At 42.8% G+C, this 17,514-nt stretch overlaps 1 protein-coding gene across 1 annotated transcript in view; it reads right to left on the minus strand.

The window, feature by feature from the left end:
- OBSCN (obscurin, cytoskeletal calmodulin and titin-interacting RhoGEF) overlaps positions 1-17,514 on the minus strand; it is a 640,872-nt gene that overhangs the window by 76,155 nt on the left and 547,203 nt on the right. Inside the window, exons 104-106 of the mRNA XM_040354276.1 lie at positions 12,625-12,737; positions 8,491-8,659; positions 5,944-6,025 (exon numbers count right to left, since the gene is read on the minus strand). Coding sequence (XP_040210210.1) covers positions 5,944-6,025; positions 8,491-8,659; positions 12,625-12,737 — 364 coding nt within the window. The remainder of the gene's footprint in view (positions 1-5,943; positions 6,026-8,490; positions 8,660-12,624; positions 12,738-17,514) is intronic.

Below are 17,514 nucleotides of genomic sequence, written 5' to 3' on the forward strand. Positions count from 1 at the left end.
ATAATCCGAAAACACACATTTGTTGCTGGAATTTTTTTTAATCATACTAACTAGACATGTGCAATTCGTTTAGTTCCGAATTATTTTTTTTAACAAATTTTGGCAAATTAGTTAATTTACGAAATTTCCGAATTTTTCAATTTCTGGATTTTCGAATTTCCGAATTCCCGAATTTCGGAATTTTGGAAATTTCGAAAAAATTGGAAAATGTGAAAATTGGAAACTTCGAAATGGCAAAATTCAAAAATCTAAAATTCAAAAATCTAAAATTCGAAAATCTAAAATTCGAAAATTGGAAATTTCAAATATTGGATTTTCGAATTTCCGAATTTTGCAAATTCAGAAATTCAGAATTTCGGAAATTCAAAAATTAGAAAATGTTAAAATTAGAAATTTCGAAAATTCGAGATTTTGAAACTGCAAAATTTTAAAATGTGAAATTACGAACATTGTATTTTCGAATTTCAGATTTTTTGAATTTCCAAATTTTCGAATTTCTGATTTTTTGAATTTCCGAATTCTCAGAATTTCCAAATTTCAGAATTCCCGAATTCCGAATTTTCGAATTCCGAATCTTCAAATTTCTGAATTTTCCAAATTTCTGAATATCCAAATTTTTAAATTTACGAATTTTCGAATTTACGAAAAATGCAGAAAAAAATGATCTAACCGAAAAAAAATAAAAAATTCGGCAGTGCACATGTATAATTCTATCCAACATTTGTCCGCGGAAAATCCGACAACAATTGTCCGATGGAGCGCCCAGGTTATCACCTGCCTCCTATCTATTGATTAGCACACCTGTGCTCCTTTTTAGGAGACTTTAAATTCATAGTTAGGACCTGCAGTACACGGAGTGCCTTGTCGCTGGCCTGCAGCTTACACAGGTATTTGCAAATACATGCAACTAAACCTCTGTTTTTAATTACATCAGCTAGACAGATTAATTTGGTTTAGTGCTTCTTTGGTTGGCAACTTTGAGCCTGGCTATTATGGAAATAATTTTTTACATTCCATATATATATATATATATATATATATATTTAAATCGCATACTGCTTAAAACGCATCTCATTTAAAGTCCCAACCCTACACCCCTTTTTATCTTTTTAGTCTTTTTGGGGACGTCTCTACCAGCTTTGCACATCTAGAGAGAGACATTTCTGCCCATTCTTCTTCTTTGTAAAATATCTCAAACTCTGTCAGATTGGATGGAGAGCGTCTGTGATCAGCAATTTTCAAGTCTTGCCACAGATTCTCAATGTGATTTAGGTCTGGACTGTGACTGGGCCATTCTAACACATGAATATGCTTTGATCTAAACCATTCCAGTGTAGCTCTGGCTGTATGTTTAGGGTCGTTGTCCTGCTGGAAGGTGAACCTCCCCCCAGTCTTAAGTCTTTTGGCGACTCTAACAGTTTTTTTTGTAAGATTGTCCTGTATTTGGCTCCATCCATCTTCCCATCAACTCTGACCAGCTTCCCTGTCCCTGCTGAAGAAAAAAATCCCCACCACATGATTCTGCCACCACCATATTTCACAGTGGGGATGGTGTGTTTAGAGTGATGTGCAGTGTTAGTTTTCCCCCAACATAGTGTTTGGCTTTTAGGCCAAAAAGTTAAATTTTGATCTCATCTGACCAGAGAACCTTCTTCCACATGTTTGCTGTGTCCCCTCCCCCACATGGCTTCTTACAAACTGCAATACTCATTACCTGTCTGGTGCTGGGAACGTTCTTCCCACTGATCACCAATGTAAGGAACATTCTTCCCACTGATCACCAATGTAAGGAACATTCTTCCCACTGATCACCAATGTAATGAACATTCTTCCCACTGATCACCAATGTAAGGGACATTCTTCCCACTGATCACCAATGTAATGAACATTCTTCCCACTGATCACCAATGTAATGAACATTCTTCCCACTGATCACCAATGTAAGGGACATTCTTCCCACTGATCACCAATGTAATGAACATTCTTCTCACTGATCACCAATGTAAGGAACATTCTTCCCACTGATCACCAATGTAATGAACATTCTTCCCACTGATCACCAATGTAAGGGACATTCTTCCCACTGATCACCAATGTAATGAACATTCTTCCCACTGATCACCAATGTAAGGGACATTCTTCCCACTGATCACCAATGTAATGAACATTCTTCTCACTGATCACCAATGTAAGGAACATTCTTCCCACTGATCACCAATGTAAGGGACATTCTTCCCACTGATCACCAATGTAAGGAACATTCTTCCCACTGATCACCAATGTAAGGAATATTCTTCTCACTGATCACCAATGTAAGGAGCATTCTTCTCACTGATCACCAATGTAAGGGACATTCTTCCCACTGATCACCAATGTAAGGGACATTCTTCCCACTGATCACCAATGTAAGGGACATTCTTCTCACTGATCACCAATGTAAGGAACATTCTTCTCACTGATCACCAATGTAAGGGACATTCTTCTTCTCACTGATCACCAATGTAAGGGACATTATTCTTCTCACTGATCACCAATGTAAGGAACATTCTTCTCACTGATCACCAATGTAAGGAACATTCTTCCCACTGATCACCAATGTAAGGGACATTCTTCTCACTGATCACCAATGTAAGGGACATTCTTCTCACTGATCACCAATGTAAGGAACATTCTTCTCACTGATCACCAATGTAAGGAACATTCTTCCCACTGATCACCAATGTAAGGAACATTCTTCTCACTGATCACCAATGTAAGGAACATTCTTCTCACTGATCACCAATGTAAGGGACATTCTTCTTCTCACTGATCACCAATGTAAGGGACATTATTCTTCTCACTGATCACCAATGTAAGGAACATTCTTCTCACTGATCACCAATGTAAGGAACATTCTTCCCACTGATCACCAATGTAAGGAACATTCTTCTCACTGATCACCAATGTAAGGTGCATTCTTCCCTCTGATCACCAATGTAAGGAACATTCTTCTCACTGATCACCAATGTAAGGGACATTCTTCCCACTGATCACCAATGTAAGGGACATTCTTCCCACTGATCACCAATGTAAGGGACATTCTTCTCACTGATCACCAATGTAAGGGACATTCTTCCCACTGATCACCAATGTAAGGAACATTCTTCTCACTGATCACCAATGTAAGGAACATTCTTCTCACTGATCACCAATGTAAGGAACATTCTTCTTCTCACTGATCACCAATGTAAGGGACATTATTCTTCTCACTGATCACCAATGTAAGGGACATTCTTCTCACTGATCACCAATGTAAGGGACATTCTTCTCACTGATCACCAATGTAAGGGACATTCTTCCCACTGATCACCAATGTAAGGAACATTCTTCCCACTGATCACCAATGTAAGGAACATTCTTCCCACTGATCACCAATGTAATGAACATTCTTCCCACTGATCACCAATGTAAGGGACATTCTTCCCACTGATCACCAATGTAATGAACATTCTTCCCACTGATCACCAATGTAATGAACATTCTTCCCACTGATCACCAATGTAAGGGACATTCTTCCCACTGATCACCAATGTAATGAACATTCTTCTCACTGATCACCAATGTAAGGAACATTCTTCCCACTGATCACCAATGTAATGAACATTCTTCCCACTGATCACCAATGTAAGGGACATTCTTCCCACTGATCACCAATGTAATGAACATTCTTCCCACTGATCACCAATGTAAGGGACATTCTTCCCACTGATCACCAATGTAATGAACATTCTTCTCACTGATCACCAATGTAAGGAACATTCTTCCCACTGATCACCAATGTAAGGGACATTCTTCCCACTGATCACCAATGTAAGGAACATTCTTCCCACTGATCACCAATGTAAGGAATATTCTTCTCACTGATCACCAATGTAAGGAGCATTCTTCTCACTGATCACCAATGTAAGGGACATTCTTCCCACTGATCACCAATGTAAGGGACATTCTTCTCACTGATCACCAATGTAAGGAACATTCTTCTCACTGATCACCAATGTAAGGGACATTCTTCTTCTCACTGATCACCAATGTAAGGGACATTATTCTTCTCACTGATCACCAATGTAAGGAACATTCTTCTCACTGATCACCAATGTAAGGAACATTCTTCCCACTGATCACCAATGTAAGGGACATTCTTCTCACTGATCACCAATGTAAGGGACATTCTTCTCACTGATCACCAATGTAAGGAACATTCTTCTCACTGATCACCAATGTAAGGAACATTCTTCCCACTGATCACCAATGTAAGGAACATTCTTCTCACTGATCACCAATGTAAGGAACATTCTTCTCACTGATCACCAATGTAAGGGACATTCTTCTTCTCACTGATCACCAATGTAAGGGACATTATTCTTCTCACTGATCACCAATGTAAGGAACATTCTTCTCACTGATCACCAATGTAAGGAACATTCTTCCCACTGATCACCAATGTAAGGAACATTCTTCTCACTGATCACCAATGTAAGGTGCATTCTTCCCTCTGATCACCAATGTAAGGAACATTCTTCTCACTGATCACCAATGTAAGGGACATTCTTCCCACTGATCACCAATGTAAGGGACATTCTTCCCACTGATCACCAATGTAAGGGACATTCTTCCCACTGATCACCAATGTAAGGGACATTCTTCTCACTGATCACCAATGTAAGGGACATTCTTCCCACTGATCACCAATGTAAGGAACATTCTTCTCACTGATCACCAATGTAAGGAACATTCTTCTCACTGATCACCAATGTAAGGAACATTCTTCTTCTCACTGATCACCAATGTAAGGGACATTATTCTTCTCACTGATCACCAATGTAAGGGACATTCTTCTCACTGATCACCAATGTAAGGGACATTCTTCTCACTGATCACCAATGTAAGGGACATTCTTCCCACTGATCACCAATGTAAGGAACATTCTTCCCACTGATCACCAATGTAAGGAACATTCTTCCCACTGATCATCAATGTAAGGAACATTCTTCCCACTGATCACCAATGTAAGGAACATTCTTCCCACTGATCACCAATGTAAGGGACATTCTTCTCACTGATCACCAATGTAAGGAACATTCTTCCCACTGATCACCAATGTAAGGAACATTCTTCTCACTGATCACCAATGTAAGGTGCATTCTTCCCTCTGATCACCAATGTAAGGAACATTCTTCTCACTGATCACCAATGTAAGGAACATTCTTCCCACTGATCACCAATGTAAGGGACATTCTTCCCACTGATCACCAATGTAAGGGACATTCTTCCCACTGATCACCAATGTAAGGGACATTCTTCTCACTGATCACCAATGTAAGGAACATTCTTCTCACTGATCACCAATGTAAGGAACATTCTTCTCACTGATCACCAATGTAAGGAACATTCTTCTCACTGATCACCAATGTAAGGAACATTCTTCCCACTGATCACCAATGTAAGGGACATTCTTCTCACTGATCACCAATGTAAGAGACATTCTTCTCACTGATCACCAATGTAAGGAACATTCTTCTCACTGATCACCAATGTAAGGAACATTCTTCTCACTGATCACCAATGTAAGGAACATTCTTCCCACTGATCACCAATGTAAGGAACATTCTTCTCACTGATCACCAATGTAAGGAACATTCTTCCCACTGATCACCAATGTAAGGAACATTCTTCTCACTGATCACCAATGTAAGGGACATTCTTCCCACTGATCACCAATGTAAGGGACATTCTTCTCACTGACCCACTGAGGTGTAGATAAAATAGTTACCAGCAATTAAAAGTAATTTCAAGGGTTCCTCCGTGTATGAGATTGAGAAAGGCTGATCTATAGTACAGGAAACCAATCAATATCTAGACAGAGAGACAAAGTGATCTGGGACTGGGAGTGAATTCTCCACCTACCTGCCAATCTCCTCTTTAACCTCAAAGAAAGATTTGAGCTTCCTTCTCTTATGAACGATCTTGGTGTCTTCTTCTTTCTCGTCTGGAAATGAGAAAACTCTCGTCACACAATAGATAACCCGGCACAGCTCATCCACCCCGGGATCGGGGGATTATTGGATATCATTCTTATCAAATCCCACACATCCTTCTATTGCTCTGCCATAGGGATGAGCTTTATGTTCGGGGCGAACATAAGTTCGACTCAAACATTGGCTGTACGTCCATTCGCTGAATAGCAAACAAATTGGGGTGTTCGCGGCAAATTCGGGAACCCTGCGCCATTTTTAATTGTGGCGCGGGGTTCCCCTTAAAATCCATGCCAGACCTGAAGGTTCTGGTATGGATTTTGAGGGGGACCCCTACACCATTTTGTTTTTAATTTGGCGCAGGGTTCACCTTAATATCCATACCAGATCTGAAGGGCCTGGTAATGGAATTTGGGGGGACCCCCACACATTTTTTTATTTTTTTTGGTTCAATGTTCCCCTTATTATTCATACTAGACCCAAAGGGCCTGGTAATGGACTGGGGGGGGGGGGCATGTCATTTTTTTTAAAATTACATTTATCTGTATTGCCGGGACCCGACAATTTATGAATAGCCGCACTTTAAATTACTTTTTATCCTTCAGAAATGACATTTTGTACAGGGACAGTTCTAAACACGGGAAAAATGCGCTACTTTACAGGCATACTTTAAACACCCCCAGGTACAAAATGTAACCACTTAACCCCCAGACCATATTGCTAGTCAAAGACCAGGCCACTTTTTGCGATTCGGCACTGCGACACTTTAACTGACAATTGCGCAGTTGTGTGACAAACAAAATTGGCGTCCTTTTTTTCCCCACAAACAGAGCTTTCTTTTGGTGGTATTTGATCACCTCTACGGTTTTTAGTTTTTGCGCTATAAACAATCATACCAGTCATATTGTCCTTAATCACTACCATCCCAGTATCGCTGACCAGTCATATTTGCCCCAATTACAGCCACACCAGTTACATTGTCCCTGATCACCAACACAGCACTCACAGTGTCCCTGATCACCATCACACCAACTACATGATCAGGGATACACCAGTTACATTGTCCCTGATCACCACCACACCAGTTACATTGTCCCTGATCACCACCACACCAGTTACATTGTCCCTGATCACAACCACATCAGTTACATTGTCCCTGATCACCACCACACAAGTTACATTGTCCCGGATCACCACCACACCAGTTACATTGTCCCTGATCACCACCACACCAGTTACATTGTCCCGGATCACCACCATACCAGTTACATTGTCCCGGATCACCACCACACCAGTTACATTGTCCCTGATCACCACCACACCAGTTACATTGTCCCGGATCACCACCATACCAGTTACATTGTCCCGGATCACCACCACACCAGTTACATTGTCCCGGATCACCACCACACCAGTTACATTGTCCCGGATCACCACCATACCAGTTACATTGTCCCGGATCACCACCACACCAGTTACATTGTCCCGGATCACCACCATACCAGTTACATTGTCTCCAATTACAGCCAAACACGTTACATTGTCCCTGATCACCACAACAGCAATAACAGTGTCACAATAAAGACTTGTTCACATGTGCGATGCTCTCTGAAGAGTCATCCATGCTTTTAACAGCGTTTCTTTGAAAGCAAAACAATTTGTTCAGACGCTGGAGATTTCCATGTTTCAGACGCCAAACCCGGCTAAATGGGGGATTGTCATCCGGGGCCCTGGGGATCTCCGGGCCCCTGGGGACCTCTGGACCTCTAAAAAAATAAATAAATAAATAAATTTGGCCCTTTAATAAAAAATATTTTTTTTTGTATAAAAAAAATAAAAAAGGGGGGGGGGTGCCATCCGGGCCCCTTACAGGTGTACTGCCTGTACCCCCCTGATGGCGGCCCTGCCTGCTTTAAACCCTCGAAGCCCACAATAGCACCCTGCAACCTCGTGCATTGCACGTGTTTGCAAGGCGCTTGCAGAGTGGCCCTGTTCACTTGAATGGGTAGTGTTTGGCTGGCGCTACATCCCCCAAAAGCAACATCCTTCTGTGGCCACTAAGCAAAGCATTGCAGCTGTGGCGTGTGTACACCCCCTGGTACAAGTAAAGGGGGTATTTAGGGTTTCCACCTCATCCCTTTAAAACCAAACACATATTAATTACACAGGTTCTGGGGCTAATTTAAAGCAGATAAGGCACTAAGTGAATTTAATTACCACCTTAATCAGCCACAGAACCTGTGTAATTAATATGTGTTCGGTTTTAAAGGGATGAGGTGGCAACCCTAGGGATAGTGGCTGAATGGTTTTAAAAGTGCAGCCCAAAGTGCAACCCCCCAACTTCACATGTGAATAACCCTAACACAAGCAATCCAATGCGAATATCATAGATAGAGGCAGGGCTCACCAAATAACAGAAGGGACAGTCCTGCCCTGTAGCGTAGCCAGATGCTGTCAATAGATTATAGGAAATAATTACCTTCCTGCATAACCAGCTCGGCCTTGCAAGACACCTCTCCCCCGCCGTTCCTGGCCACACAGGTGTACACCCCGCCATCGCCACGCTCTGTGCTCCGTATGACCATGGAGCACTTCCTGCCATCTCTCACCAGCTGGATCCGATCGCTGTCCTTCAGCAACGTGTTATCCTGGAGGAGAAGACAAAGACTGTTGTGGCATCCAGTCTTATTTATACACAGAATGGAGGAGAGTTTCTAAAATCCAAATAAATTCAAACTCTTTATTTCATTGGTGGTTCTTCACAGGTCTTCAGGTCCTGATGTTGGTATGTTAACTGTGGGAAGCATTACAGGAGATTTGTGAGAACAGCATTACAGGAGAGAGTGTGAGAACAGCATTACAGGAGAGAGCGTGAGAACAGCATTACAGGAGAGAGTGTGAGAACAGAATTACAGGAGAGAGTGTGAGAACAGAATTACAGGAGAGAGTGTGAGAACAGAATTACAGGAGAGGGGTTCAGAACAGCATTACAGGAGAGAGTGTGAGAACAGAATTACAGGAGAGAGCAGCAAGAGCAAAAAAATAAAAAAAACTTTCTGCGCAGAATATGCAAGCAAATCCACTTACCGACCGCAATATATACAGTATATGTTGCAGTTTGCAAGTTGTTTACCGGTATTATGACAAAAGCTATCAGCCATAACCCTGGTAATTTTTTTCCATGGCTTTCCCATTAAAACAGTCTGAGCGGTTAAATAGCTCTGTAATGCCGGGTACACACAAGAGGATTTATCCGCGGAAACGGTCCTCCGGACTGTATCCGCGGATAAATCCTCTGGCGGATTTTGATCTCCTGGTTGTACTAACCAGGAGATCAAAATCCCCGCAGAATTCCGTCCGCGGTGACGTGTCGCGCCGTCGCCGCGATGATGACGAGGCGACGTGCGCGACGCTGTCATATAAGGATATCCACGAGGGATGGGTTTGGACGGATCGATCCGGTGAGTCTGTACAGACCACCGGATCGATCCGCTGGAGCCGATTCCAGCGGATAGATTTCTTAGCATGCTAAGAAATTTTTATCCACTGGAAATCGGTCGGCCTGAAATATATCCGCGGATAAATATCCGCTGGATCGTACACACCAGCGGATCTATCCGCTGAAACCGATCCGCGGATCAATTTCAGCGGATCGATCCTCTCGTGTGTATGGGGCCTAAGCCAGCTGTGACTCCTTGTGGCTTTACAGCTGGCTTCCCACTGTGCCTGCATGAGCTGAGCTTTTTGAATAGTCCCGCTGCCTCTTGGGACCTATGATGTGTACCAGAAGGTTGCTTAGTCCCAGAAGGAATTGCTTAGCCAAAGTTGGAGTGTGTACCTATCCAAATCAGGTACCTGTTTGCCCCCCACCCCAAAAAAGTTCCAAAAGAAGAAGAAGAGGGCACAAAGCGAGAATTTTCCTTTAGGCTGGGTTCACACTATTGTGAATTGGATGCGGTCCCCCCCCATCCAATTCACATAGCAGGAGATTGTGACCGGCTCTCTATGGAGCCGGTTCACACATCTCCACAGCGGCACCGGTGCGATTTGAGCAGGAGCCCTGTGGGTCTTTTGGTCCATTTCAGGCCCGAATTCAGCCCAAAAGAGCCCAAGCCCAAGAGCAAGAAGGCTACTACAGGTAATGGCAGGCTAAACTCAAAAAACAATAATTTACAAAAAATATATTTTAATTTAGAAAAGGTCGCTACAAAGATGTGGGTAAAAAAGCAGTAAAAGTGCAAGTGCAACTAATTAAACAGGCAATTGATCCAATTAGATGAGCAGCATGCACCAGCTTGATTGCTGTGTGCTGTGTAAACAATAAACATGAAAGACAATAACAAACATAAAACAAGTATAGACAAAGGCCCAGATTCACGAAGCAGATACGACGGTGTATCTCAGATACACCATCGTATCTCGGATTTTTTCTAGTCCTATCTATGCACCTGATTCATAGAATCAGATACGCATAGATAGGGCTGAGATCCGACAGTGTCACACTGTGTTACACTGTCGGATCTTTTTTTTGAATTAAAAATGGCGCCGGGGGCGTTCCCGCTGATTTACACTGAATAATATGTAAATCAGCGAGATACGCGAAATTCACGAACGTACGCGGACCCGACGCTGTGTTCTTACGTCGTTTCCGTAGCGCGGTACCCGTCGTATACTTACCCATGCTAAAAGCAGGGGTAAGTATTGTTAAGTATGGCCGTCGTTCCCGCGTCGATTTGTATTTTTTTACGTAGTTTCCGTAAGTCGTTCTCGAATACGGAACTACGTAGTTTGCGTACGCATCGAAACCACTGACGTCCTATTGACGTCAGTGGGAGCAATGCACGCCGGGAAATTCCCCGGACGACGCATGCGTATTTAAATCGGCGCGGGAGCGCGCCTGATTTAAATATGACACTCCCCTAGCCGCGGAATTTGAATTCCGCTGGGGGATTTAGGATCCGCCGTCGCAAGTTTGGAGGTAAGTGGTTTGTGAATTAGCCACTTGCCTCCTAAACTTGCGGGAGCGGATCTTAATTCACGTAGAACGAGCGGATCTATAGATCCGCTGAGCTACGTGAATCTGGCCCAAACAGTCCGGACGCACAGAAAATCACCCCTGCTGTGTTCTCCAATCGAAAAAAAACGAATATATGAATAATAAACCTAAAAAAAAAAAAATTGGGGGGGGGTATGAATATTTATGGAGCAAGACAGCAGAGGTGACCCCGCGGGGGGTCTGGAAAAGATGTGGCACAAAAAATCAGGGAAACAGGATGTCTGTTGTATTAAAGGTCAGATAGATCAGATGAAAGAGCCCACCCCATAGGGTGAATTATGCTCTGAGCTTCTAACTGAACCTTATACCTGTGGCAGGCAGTAGAATAAACCCTGATAGAATTGAAAAATTACACGACTGTGGACATGGGTTAATCAAAGTGGAAATGTCAATACGGATGGTCAAATCCAACACATAATGGTTTGATTGGTCTATTTAGTGTCACTGACAGCCGCAGCCATGGATAGCTGTAACTAGACAGTTCCCATAGACTTGGATTAATTAGTATGTCCTCTCCACATATTTGAAGGTACAAAGTCAAGTAGAGGAATAGGCATCAAATCATCAAAACAATTGCAGGTGATGGTCTTACCAGCTCCTTAGTTGAGATCACAGCCGTATCAATGTAAAGCGGGTGTGACGAATCTGGGGTAAGACCCACCTGATGTTCTCCTGGTGTGGGAAAAACAGCAGCGACCCTCTAATCCTCGGGCACGCAGTGCCAATGATGTAGACGGAAATAGCGTGCGTGAATACATACGCGCTGTGTTGGAGTCAATCAATGGATAGTAGCGATGATTCGATGCTGTTTCAAAACTGTTTCCAGAATGGCGGGGGTGTGACCAGCGTCCGGAGGCTGTGACGTCAACGCGTTTCGCAACGGAGTCACGTAGCTTCGTCTGGACGTCCAGACGAAGCTACGTGACTCCGTTGCGAAACGCGTTGACGTCACAGCCTCCGGACGCTGGTCACACCCCCCGCCATTCAGCTGTTCTCACACTCTTTCCTGTAATGCTGTTCTCACACAATCTCCTGTAATGCTGTTTTCACACTCTCTCCTGTAATGCTGTTCTCACACAATCTCCTGTAATGCTGTTCTCACGCTCTCTCCTGTAATGCTGTTCTCACACTCTCTCCTGTAATGCTGTTCTCCCACAATCTCCTGTAATGCTGTTCTCACGCTCTCGCCTGTAATGCTGTTCTTACATAATCTCCTGTAATGCTGTTCTCACGCTCTCGCCTGTAATGCTGTTCTCACACTCTCTCCTGTAATGCTGTTCTCACACTCTCTCCCGTAATGCTGTTCTCACACTCTCTCCTGTAATGCTGTTCTCACACATGTATGCTGTTCTCCTATGCAAGCAAAGCTGAATTCTACATTCCTCAATATCTAATTTTATCATGTAACCAACACATACTCTATGCTTGAAACAGGATCTTCATACTGACCCCTCTGATGTATTAATATTTTCATTTAGATAAATAATGACAGTGTGTATGGAGTGGGACAACGAGGATCCCGGCATTGCAGAGACTGTGGGGTGTCCTCGCACTCACCTTGTACCAGGTAACGGCAAGCGGGGGGCTCCCGTCTATAACTGCGTCAAACTGTGCCGTCCCCCCACAGTTGGCGTGCACATCTTCTATAGTCACCTGCATATACGGGGGTCCTGGAAAACACAATACGTGTATATTCATTTACAAGATGGTCAACTAAATACATTGGAAGGATGACCGGTGACACCCAGAGCCCATCTGCGCTGTTCAGAAACACAGAAAAATTTGTAAATTTCAAAATTTCGTAAATCCGAAAATCCAAAAATTCGGAAATTGAAATATTCGGAAATTCGAAATTTCGGAAATCCGAAAATCCAAAAATTCGGAAATTTCAAAATTCTGAAATTCGAAATTTCGGAAGTCCGAAAATCCAAAAATTCTGAAATTGAAAAATTCTGAAATTCGAAATTTCGGAAGTCCGAAAATCCAAAAATTCGGAAATTCAAAATTTCGGAAATCCGAAAATCCAAAAATTCGGAAATTGAAAAATTTGGAAATTCGAAATTTCGGAAGTCCGAAAATCCAAAAATTCGGAAACTGAAAAATTCGGAAATTCGAAATTTCGGAAATCCGAAAATCCAAAAACTCTGAAATTGAAAAATTCGGAATTTTGAAATTTCAGAAATCCGAAAATCCAAAAACTCTGAAATTGAAAAATTCGGAAATTCGTACATTTTCGGAATTAACTAATTTGTCAAAATTTGTTAAAACTTTGAATTGTACTGTAATATAATAGCGGTCACGGATAGAGAAGGAGAAACCATAGTGCACGTGTGCAGTCTGAAGGGGGACGGAGTGGCTGCTAGGGGGCGCACACCACACTTGTAGGGTCCAGCACTTCCTGCAGCAGGACGGGGGAGGATTTAGGGAGAGATTCCCGCGGCTGCCTATGTGAAATGTAATGCAGAAAATATAAGCGAGTCTCTCTACTGCATTATAACTTTAATTTCCTAACCATGATCCCCTCTATCCTGCGACAAAATAATTTTTTTATTAAACTCCCTGCAAAGCTCCTCTTATTAATAAACGTGTTTGTGAAGATTCAGGCCGTGAGACGCCATTAACGGGATTTAAGGACAATTAAGTAATCATCGTGTTATTTGTGCTTCGGCAGAGCTCATTTGTCTGGAAGAATTACACTCCACAATTACTTGTCATTCCGAGATCACTTGTGGAACAGAAAATTTCCATTGCAAAATGCGATAATTATGAAAAGCGACTTTTCTTTTGTTTTCTGCGCAACTAAAGGCTGTTTATTCCCAAAGTCATTCACTAAGAACCCAGCACTGACGTCATAACGTAAATGGCGGGCAAACGTCTTCCTTACCTGCCTAAATGTAACCACTTTCGGATCTGCCGCGAGATCACCGTTATCGGTGGCGGGAGAGGCAATTGGGTCCTGTCTTCTGCTGGGTATGGATACAAGTGAGGGCAAGATGGCCCCCACCCGTCTCCATACCATAGCAGGGCGGAAGCGACACCAAAAATTTGGTACTATTCCTCCCAATGACACCAATGATGAGTGTAACGGAATCGCTTTCCACACTCTGCTTGAGTGCTTCCATATACTGCTTCCTCCCAGTCTGAATATTGATATTTGATATTCCAACCGCTGGAGGAATTCCCCCCCCCTCCCCTCTCACAGTTAATCCACATAGAAATATACATCCCCTAATAGGTTGCTCCCAAGGCAGACAGACACAATAGAACAATGGGATACAACTACACCTAAAAAAATACATAGCAACCCCATAGGCATGCGCACAATCACCTTGTATGCTGCAGTTTCCCCCTGTTTAGACACGTGATATTTCACCAAAGCCCCCTAATGGGGCTCCTAAATGTAAAAAAAAATATATAGACGGTGTCAGTAGTTTTTATTTTTACTATTTTATTTTATATTATTTTTTACAATGACATTCTTATTTATTTTTTACAATTTTTATTTTATATATATAGGCACACCTCTCCCAAGAATAGAGCCTCCTCAAATGCCAGGCCCATAGTCAGTAGGCACGAGGCTACCATGTAGTCCCCTCCAAAAGCCCCTGTCCTGTTCGGGTCTGTCACACCTCCCTTTTTAGATTACAATCTCTCATGAGGAGGACCCTCCTAAACCTCTTGTATTAAATTCTGTTGCAACTGTACTGTCTCCACTGATATTGTAAAATGTGTCAAATTAATAAATCACTGCAGTAGCGGCACACCAGTGATCTGCCGATAAGGTTCCGGCTGTCGTGAAAGTTTCTGCGCAGGCGCAATCTGATCTGCCGAGATGGTTCCGGCTAACGGGAAAGTTCCTTCAAGGACTGCGCAGGAGCAAACTTGCCGACGAAAATCTCCGAACCTCGGCCGGCATCCACGGCGACGTGGATTTCGAGGAAAGTGGCCAGTCGGCCTCTTTTTTTAACATCCTCCAATCCACGGGGATGTTAAAGAATGAGCCTGGATGCCAGGCGAGGTTTGGAGATTTCCGTCAGCAAGTTTGCGCCTGCGCAGTCCTTGAAGGAACTTTCCCGTTATGGGAACCTTAAGTCACCGGCACTACGCGTGTGCCCCCTGCTGGACGGAAGTGCATTATTCTAAACAAAATAAACATCAAGTGAGTTTAAGAGTCACAAAACGTGAGAGATAGAGAAATTATATATATATATATATATATATATATATATATATATATATATATATATATATAAAACAATAAAATAAAAATTGTAAAAAATAAATAAAAATGTCATTGTAAAAAATAATATAAAATAAAATAGTAAAAATAAAAACTACTGACACCGTCCACTGCCCCAGTGACACCGAACTCTGCCCTACTGACATAATGGGGCTCCTAAAAAAAATAAAATTAAAAAGTATTAAAAAAATAAAAATGACTCCTAATATATATTTTTTTTAAAGTATTAAAAAAATACAATTATAAAAGATTAGAGTTGAGCGGACACCTGGATGTTCGGGTTCGGCCGAACTTCAGAAAAAAGTCCGGGTTCGGGACCCGAACTTGACCCCGAACCCCATTGAAGTCAATGGGGACCCGGACTTTTGACTACTAAAATGTCTCTAAAAAACTAATGCAATGGGCTAGAGGGCTGCCAAAATGTCGGTAAGAGCATGGCAAGTACTCTGCAAATAAATGTGGATCGGGAAATAACTTGAAATTACATAAAAAAAATAATCTTGACCTAGGAGGATGAGGTCCATATGGAGTAGGAGGTTGAGGGTTAGGGTTGGGGGGTTAGGGTTAGGGGGTTAGGGTTGGCTAGAGGGCTGCAAATGGCAGCAAAATGTTGGGAAGAGCATGGCAATATAATTATCTACCTATAAGAACAAGAAGGAACCTTGCCCTAAACTATCTAATGCAGAGTTCTCACAGAAAGAAATGCAGTGCTGCTGCAATATGCAGAGTATCTCACAGGAACAGATGCAGTGCTGCTGCAATATGCAGAGTATCTCACAGGAACAGATGCAGTGCAGCTGCAATTTGATTTGTGAACCAGGACTGACTCCTATATAATTCTCTCCCTATAAGAACAAGCAGGAACCTTGCCCTAAACTATCCAATGCAGAGTATCTCACAGAAAGAAACGTTGCTGGTGTAGATTTCTGAAGCAGGATGGGCCAAATCCTCAAAAGAGATACGACGGAGTAACTGCTGTTACGCCGTCGTATCCCTGGTCCTAACTATGGAACTGATCCACAGAATCAGTTTTCCATAGTTAGGGAGAAGATCCGGCATGTGTAAGGGACTTACACTGCCGGATCTTAGGATGCAGTACCGCATCCGCCGCTGGGGGCATTTCGCGTCGAAATGCCGCCTCGGGTATGCAAATTAGGACTTATGGAGATCCACGAAGCTTTTCAGCTTCGTTTTTTCTCCGTAAGTTTAATTTTGCAAACGCAAAATTAGGGCTGCTTTTACAAGGTGTAAACTGTTTACACCTTGTAAAAACAGACCTTTCTTGCTCGCGACGCGATTTTTTTTAAATTAGAATTTTTTTTTTTGGCGCCGTATCCTTTTTTTTACCCGACGCAACTTTATTGTCCCGTCGCAATCCACAAAGCCCAACGTAACGTAATTTCGCGCTATGCACGTCGGGAAAATGACGTCACGAGCATGCGCAGTACGGCCGGCGCGGGAGCGCGCCTCATTTAAATGGTAATCGCCCCCTGGAGAAGAGGAACGCCTTGCGCCGGCCCGATTTAAGTTACACCGCTCAAAATTTCTAGGTAAGTGCTTTGTGGATCGGGCACTTAGTTAGAGATTTTGCGGCGGTGTAACTTAAATGGAAAAAGTTACGTTGCGCCATTTTTTTGAGGATTAGGCCCGATGGTCCTATCTAAATCTCTCCCTCAGATCAGCAGCAGCCTTTCCCTACCCTAGCTAAAGCAGAGTGACGAGCTGTGCTATTATCCTCTAGCTTATATAGAGGCTGGGTCACATGCTGGGTCACATGCTGCACTGGCCAATCACAGCCATGCCAATAGTAGGCATGGCTGTGATGGCTTCTAGGTAAAAGAAGTAAAACAAATGGTGATTGGCTGCCCTGCACCGCACCATTACATTGCCAAACACCGGACCCAAGCCCGAACTTTCAGCAAAATGTCCGGGTTCGGGTCCGGGTACAAAAAAAAAACTTTACAGTTCGGGTTCGTTCAACCCTATAAAAGATAGTAAAAAATTATTAAAAAAAATGTAATTGTAGAAAATAATAAAAAATAAAATAGTAAAAATAAAAACTACTGACACCAAACTCTGCCCTACTGACAAGTCCACTGCTCTACTGACACTGGCAGTATATACTGTATACACGTGCACAGGCATATGTGAATGAGCTTTGGGGTGCACACCTTAACGCAATAGGCTGCACAAACCTATGAGCAACC

Source organism: Rana temporaria, chromosome 5 (genome assembly GCF_905171775.1).
Source record: "Rana temporaria chromosome 5, aRanTem1.1, whole genome shotgun sequence".
Classification (NCBI taxonomy): Eukaryota; Metazoa; Chordata; class Amphibia; order Anura; family Ranidae; genus Rana; species Rana temporaria.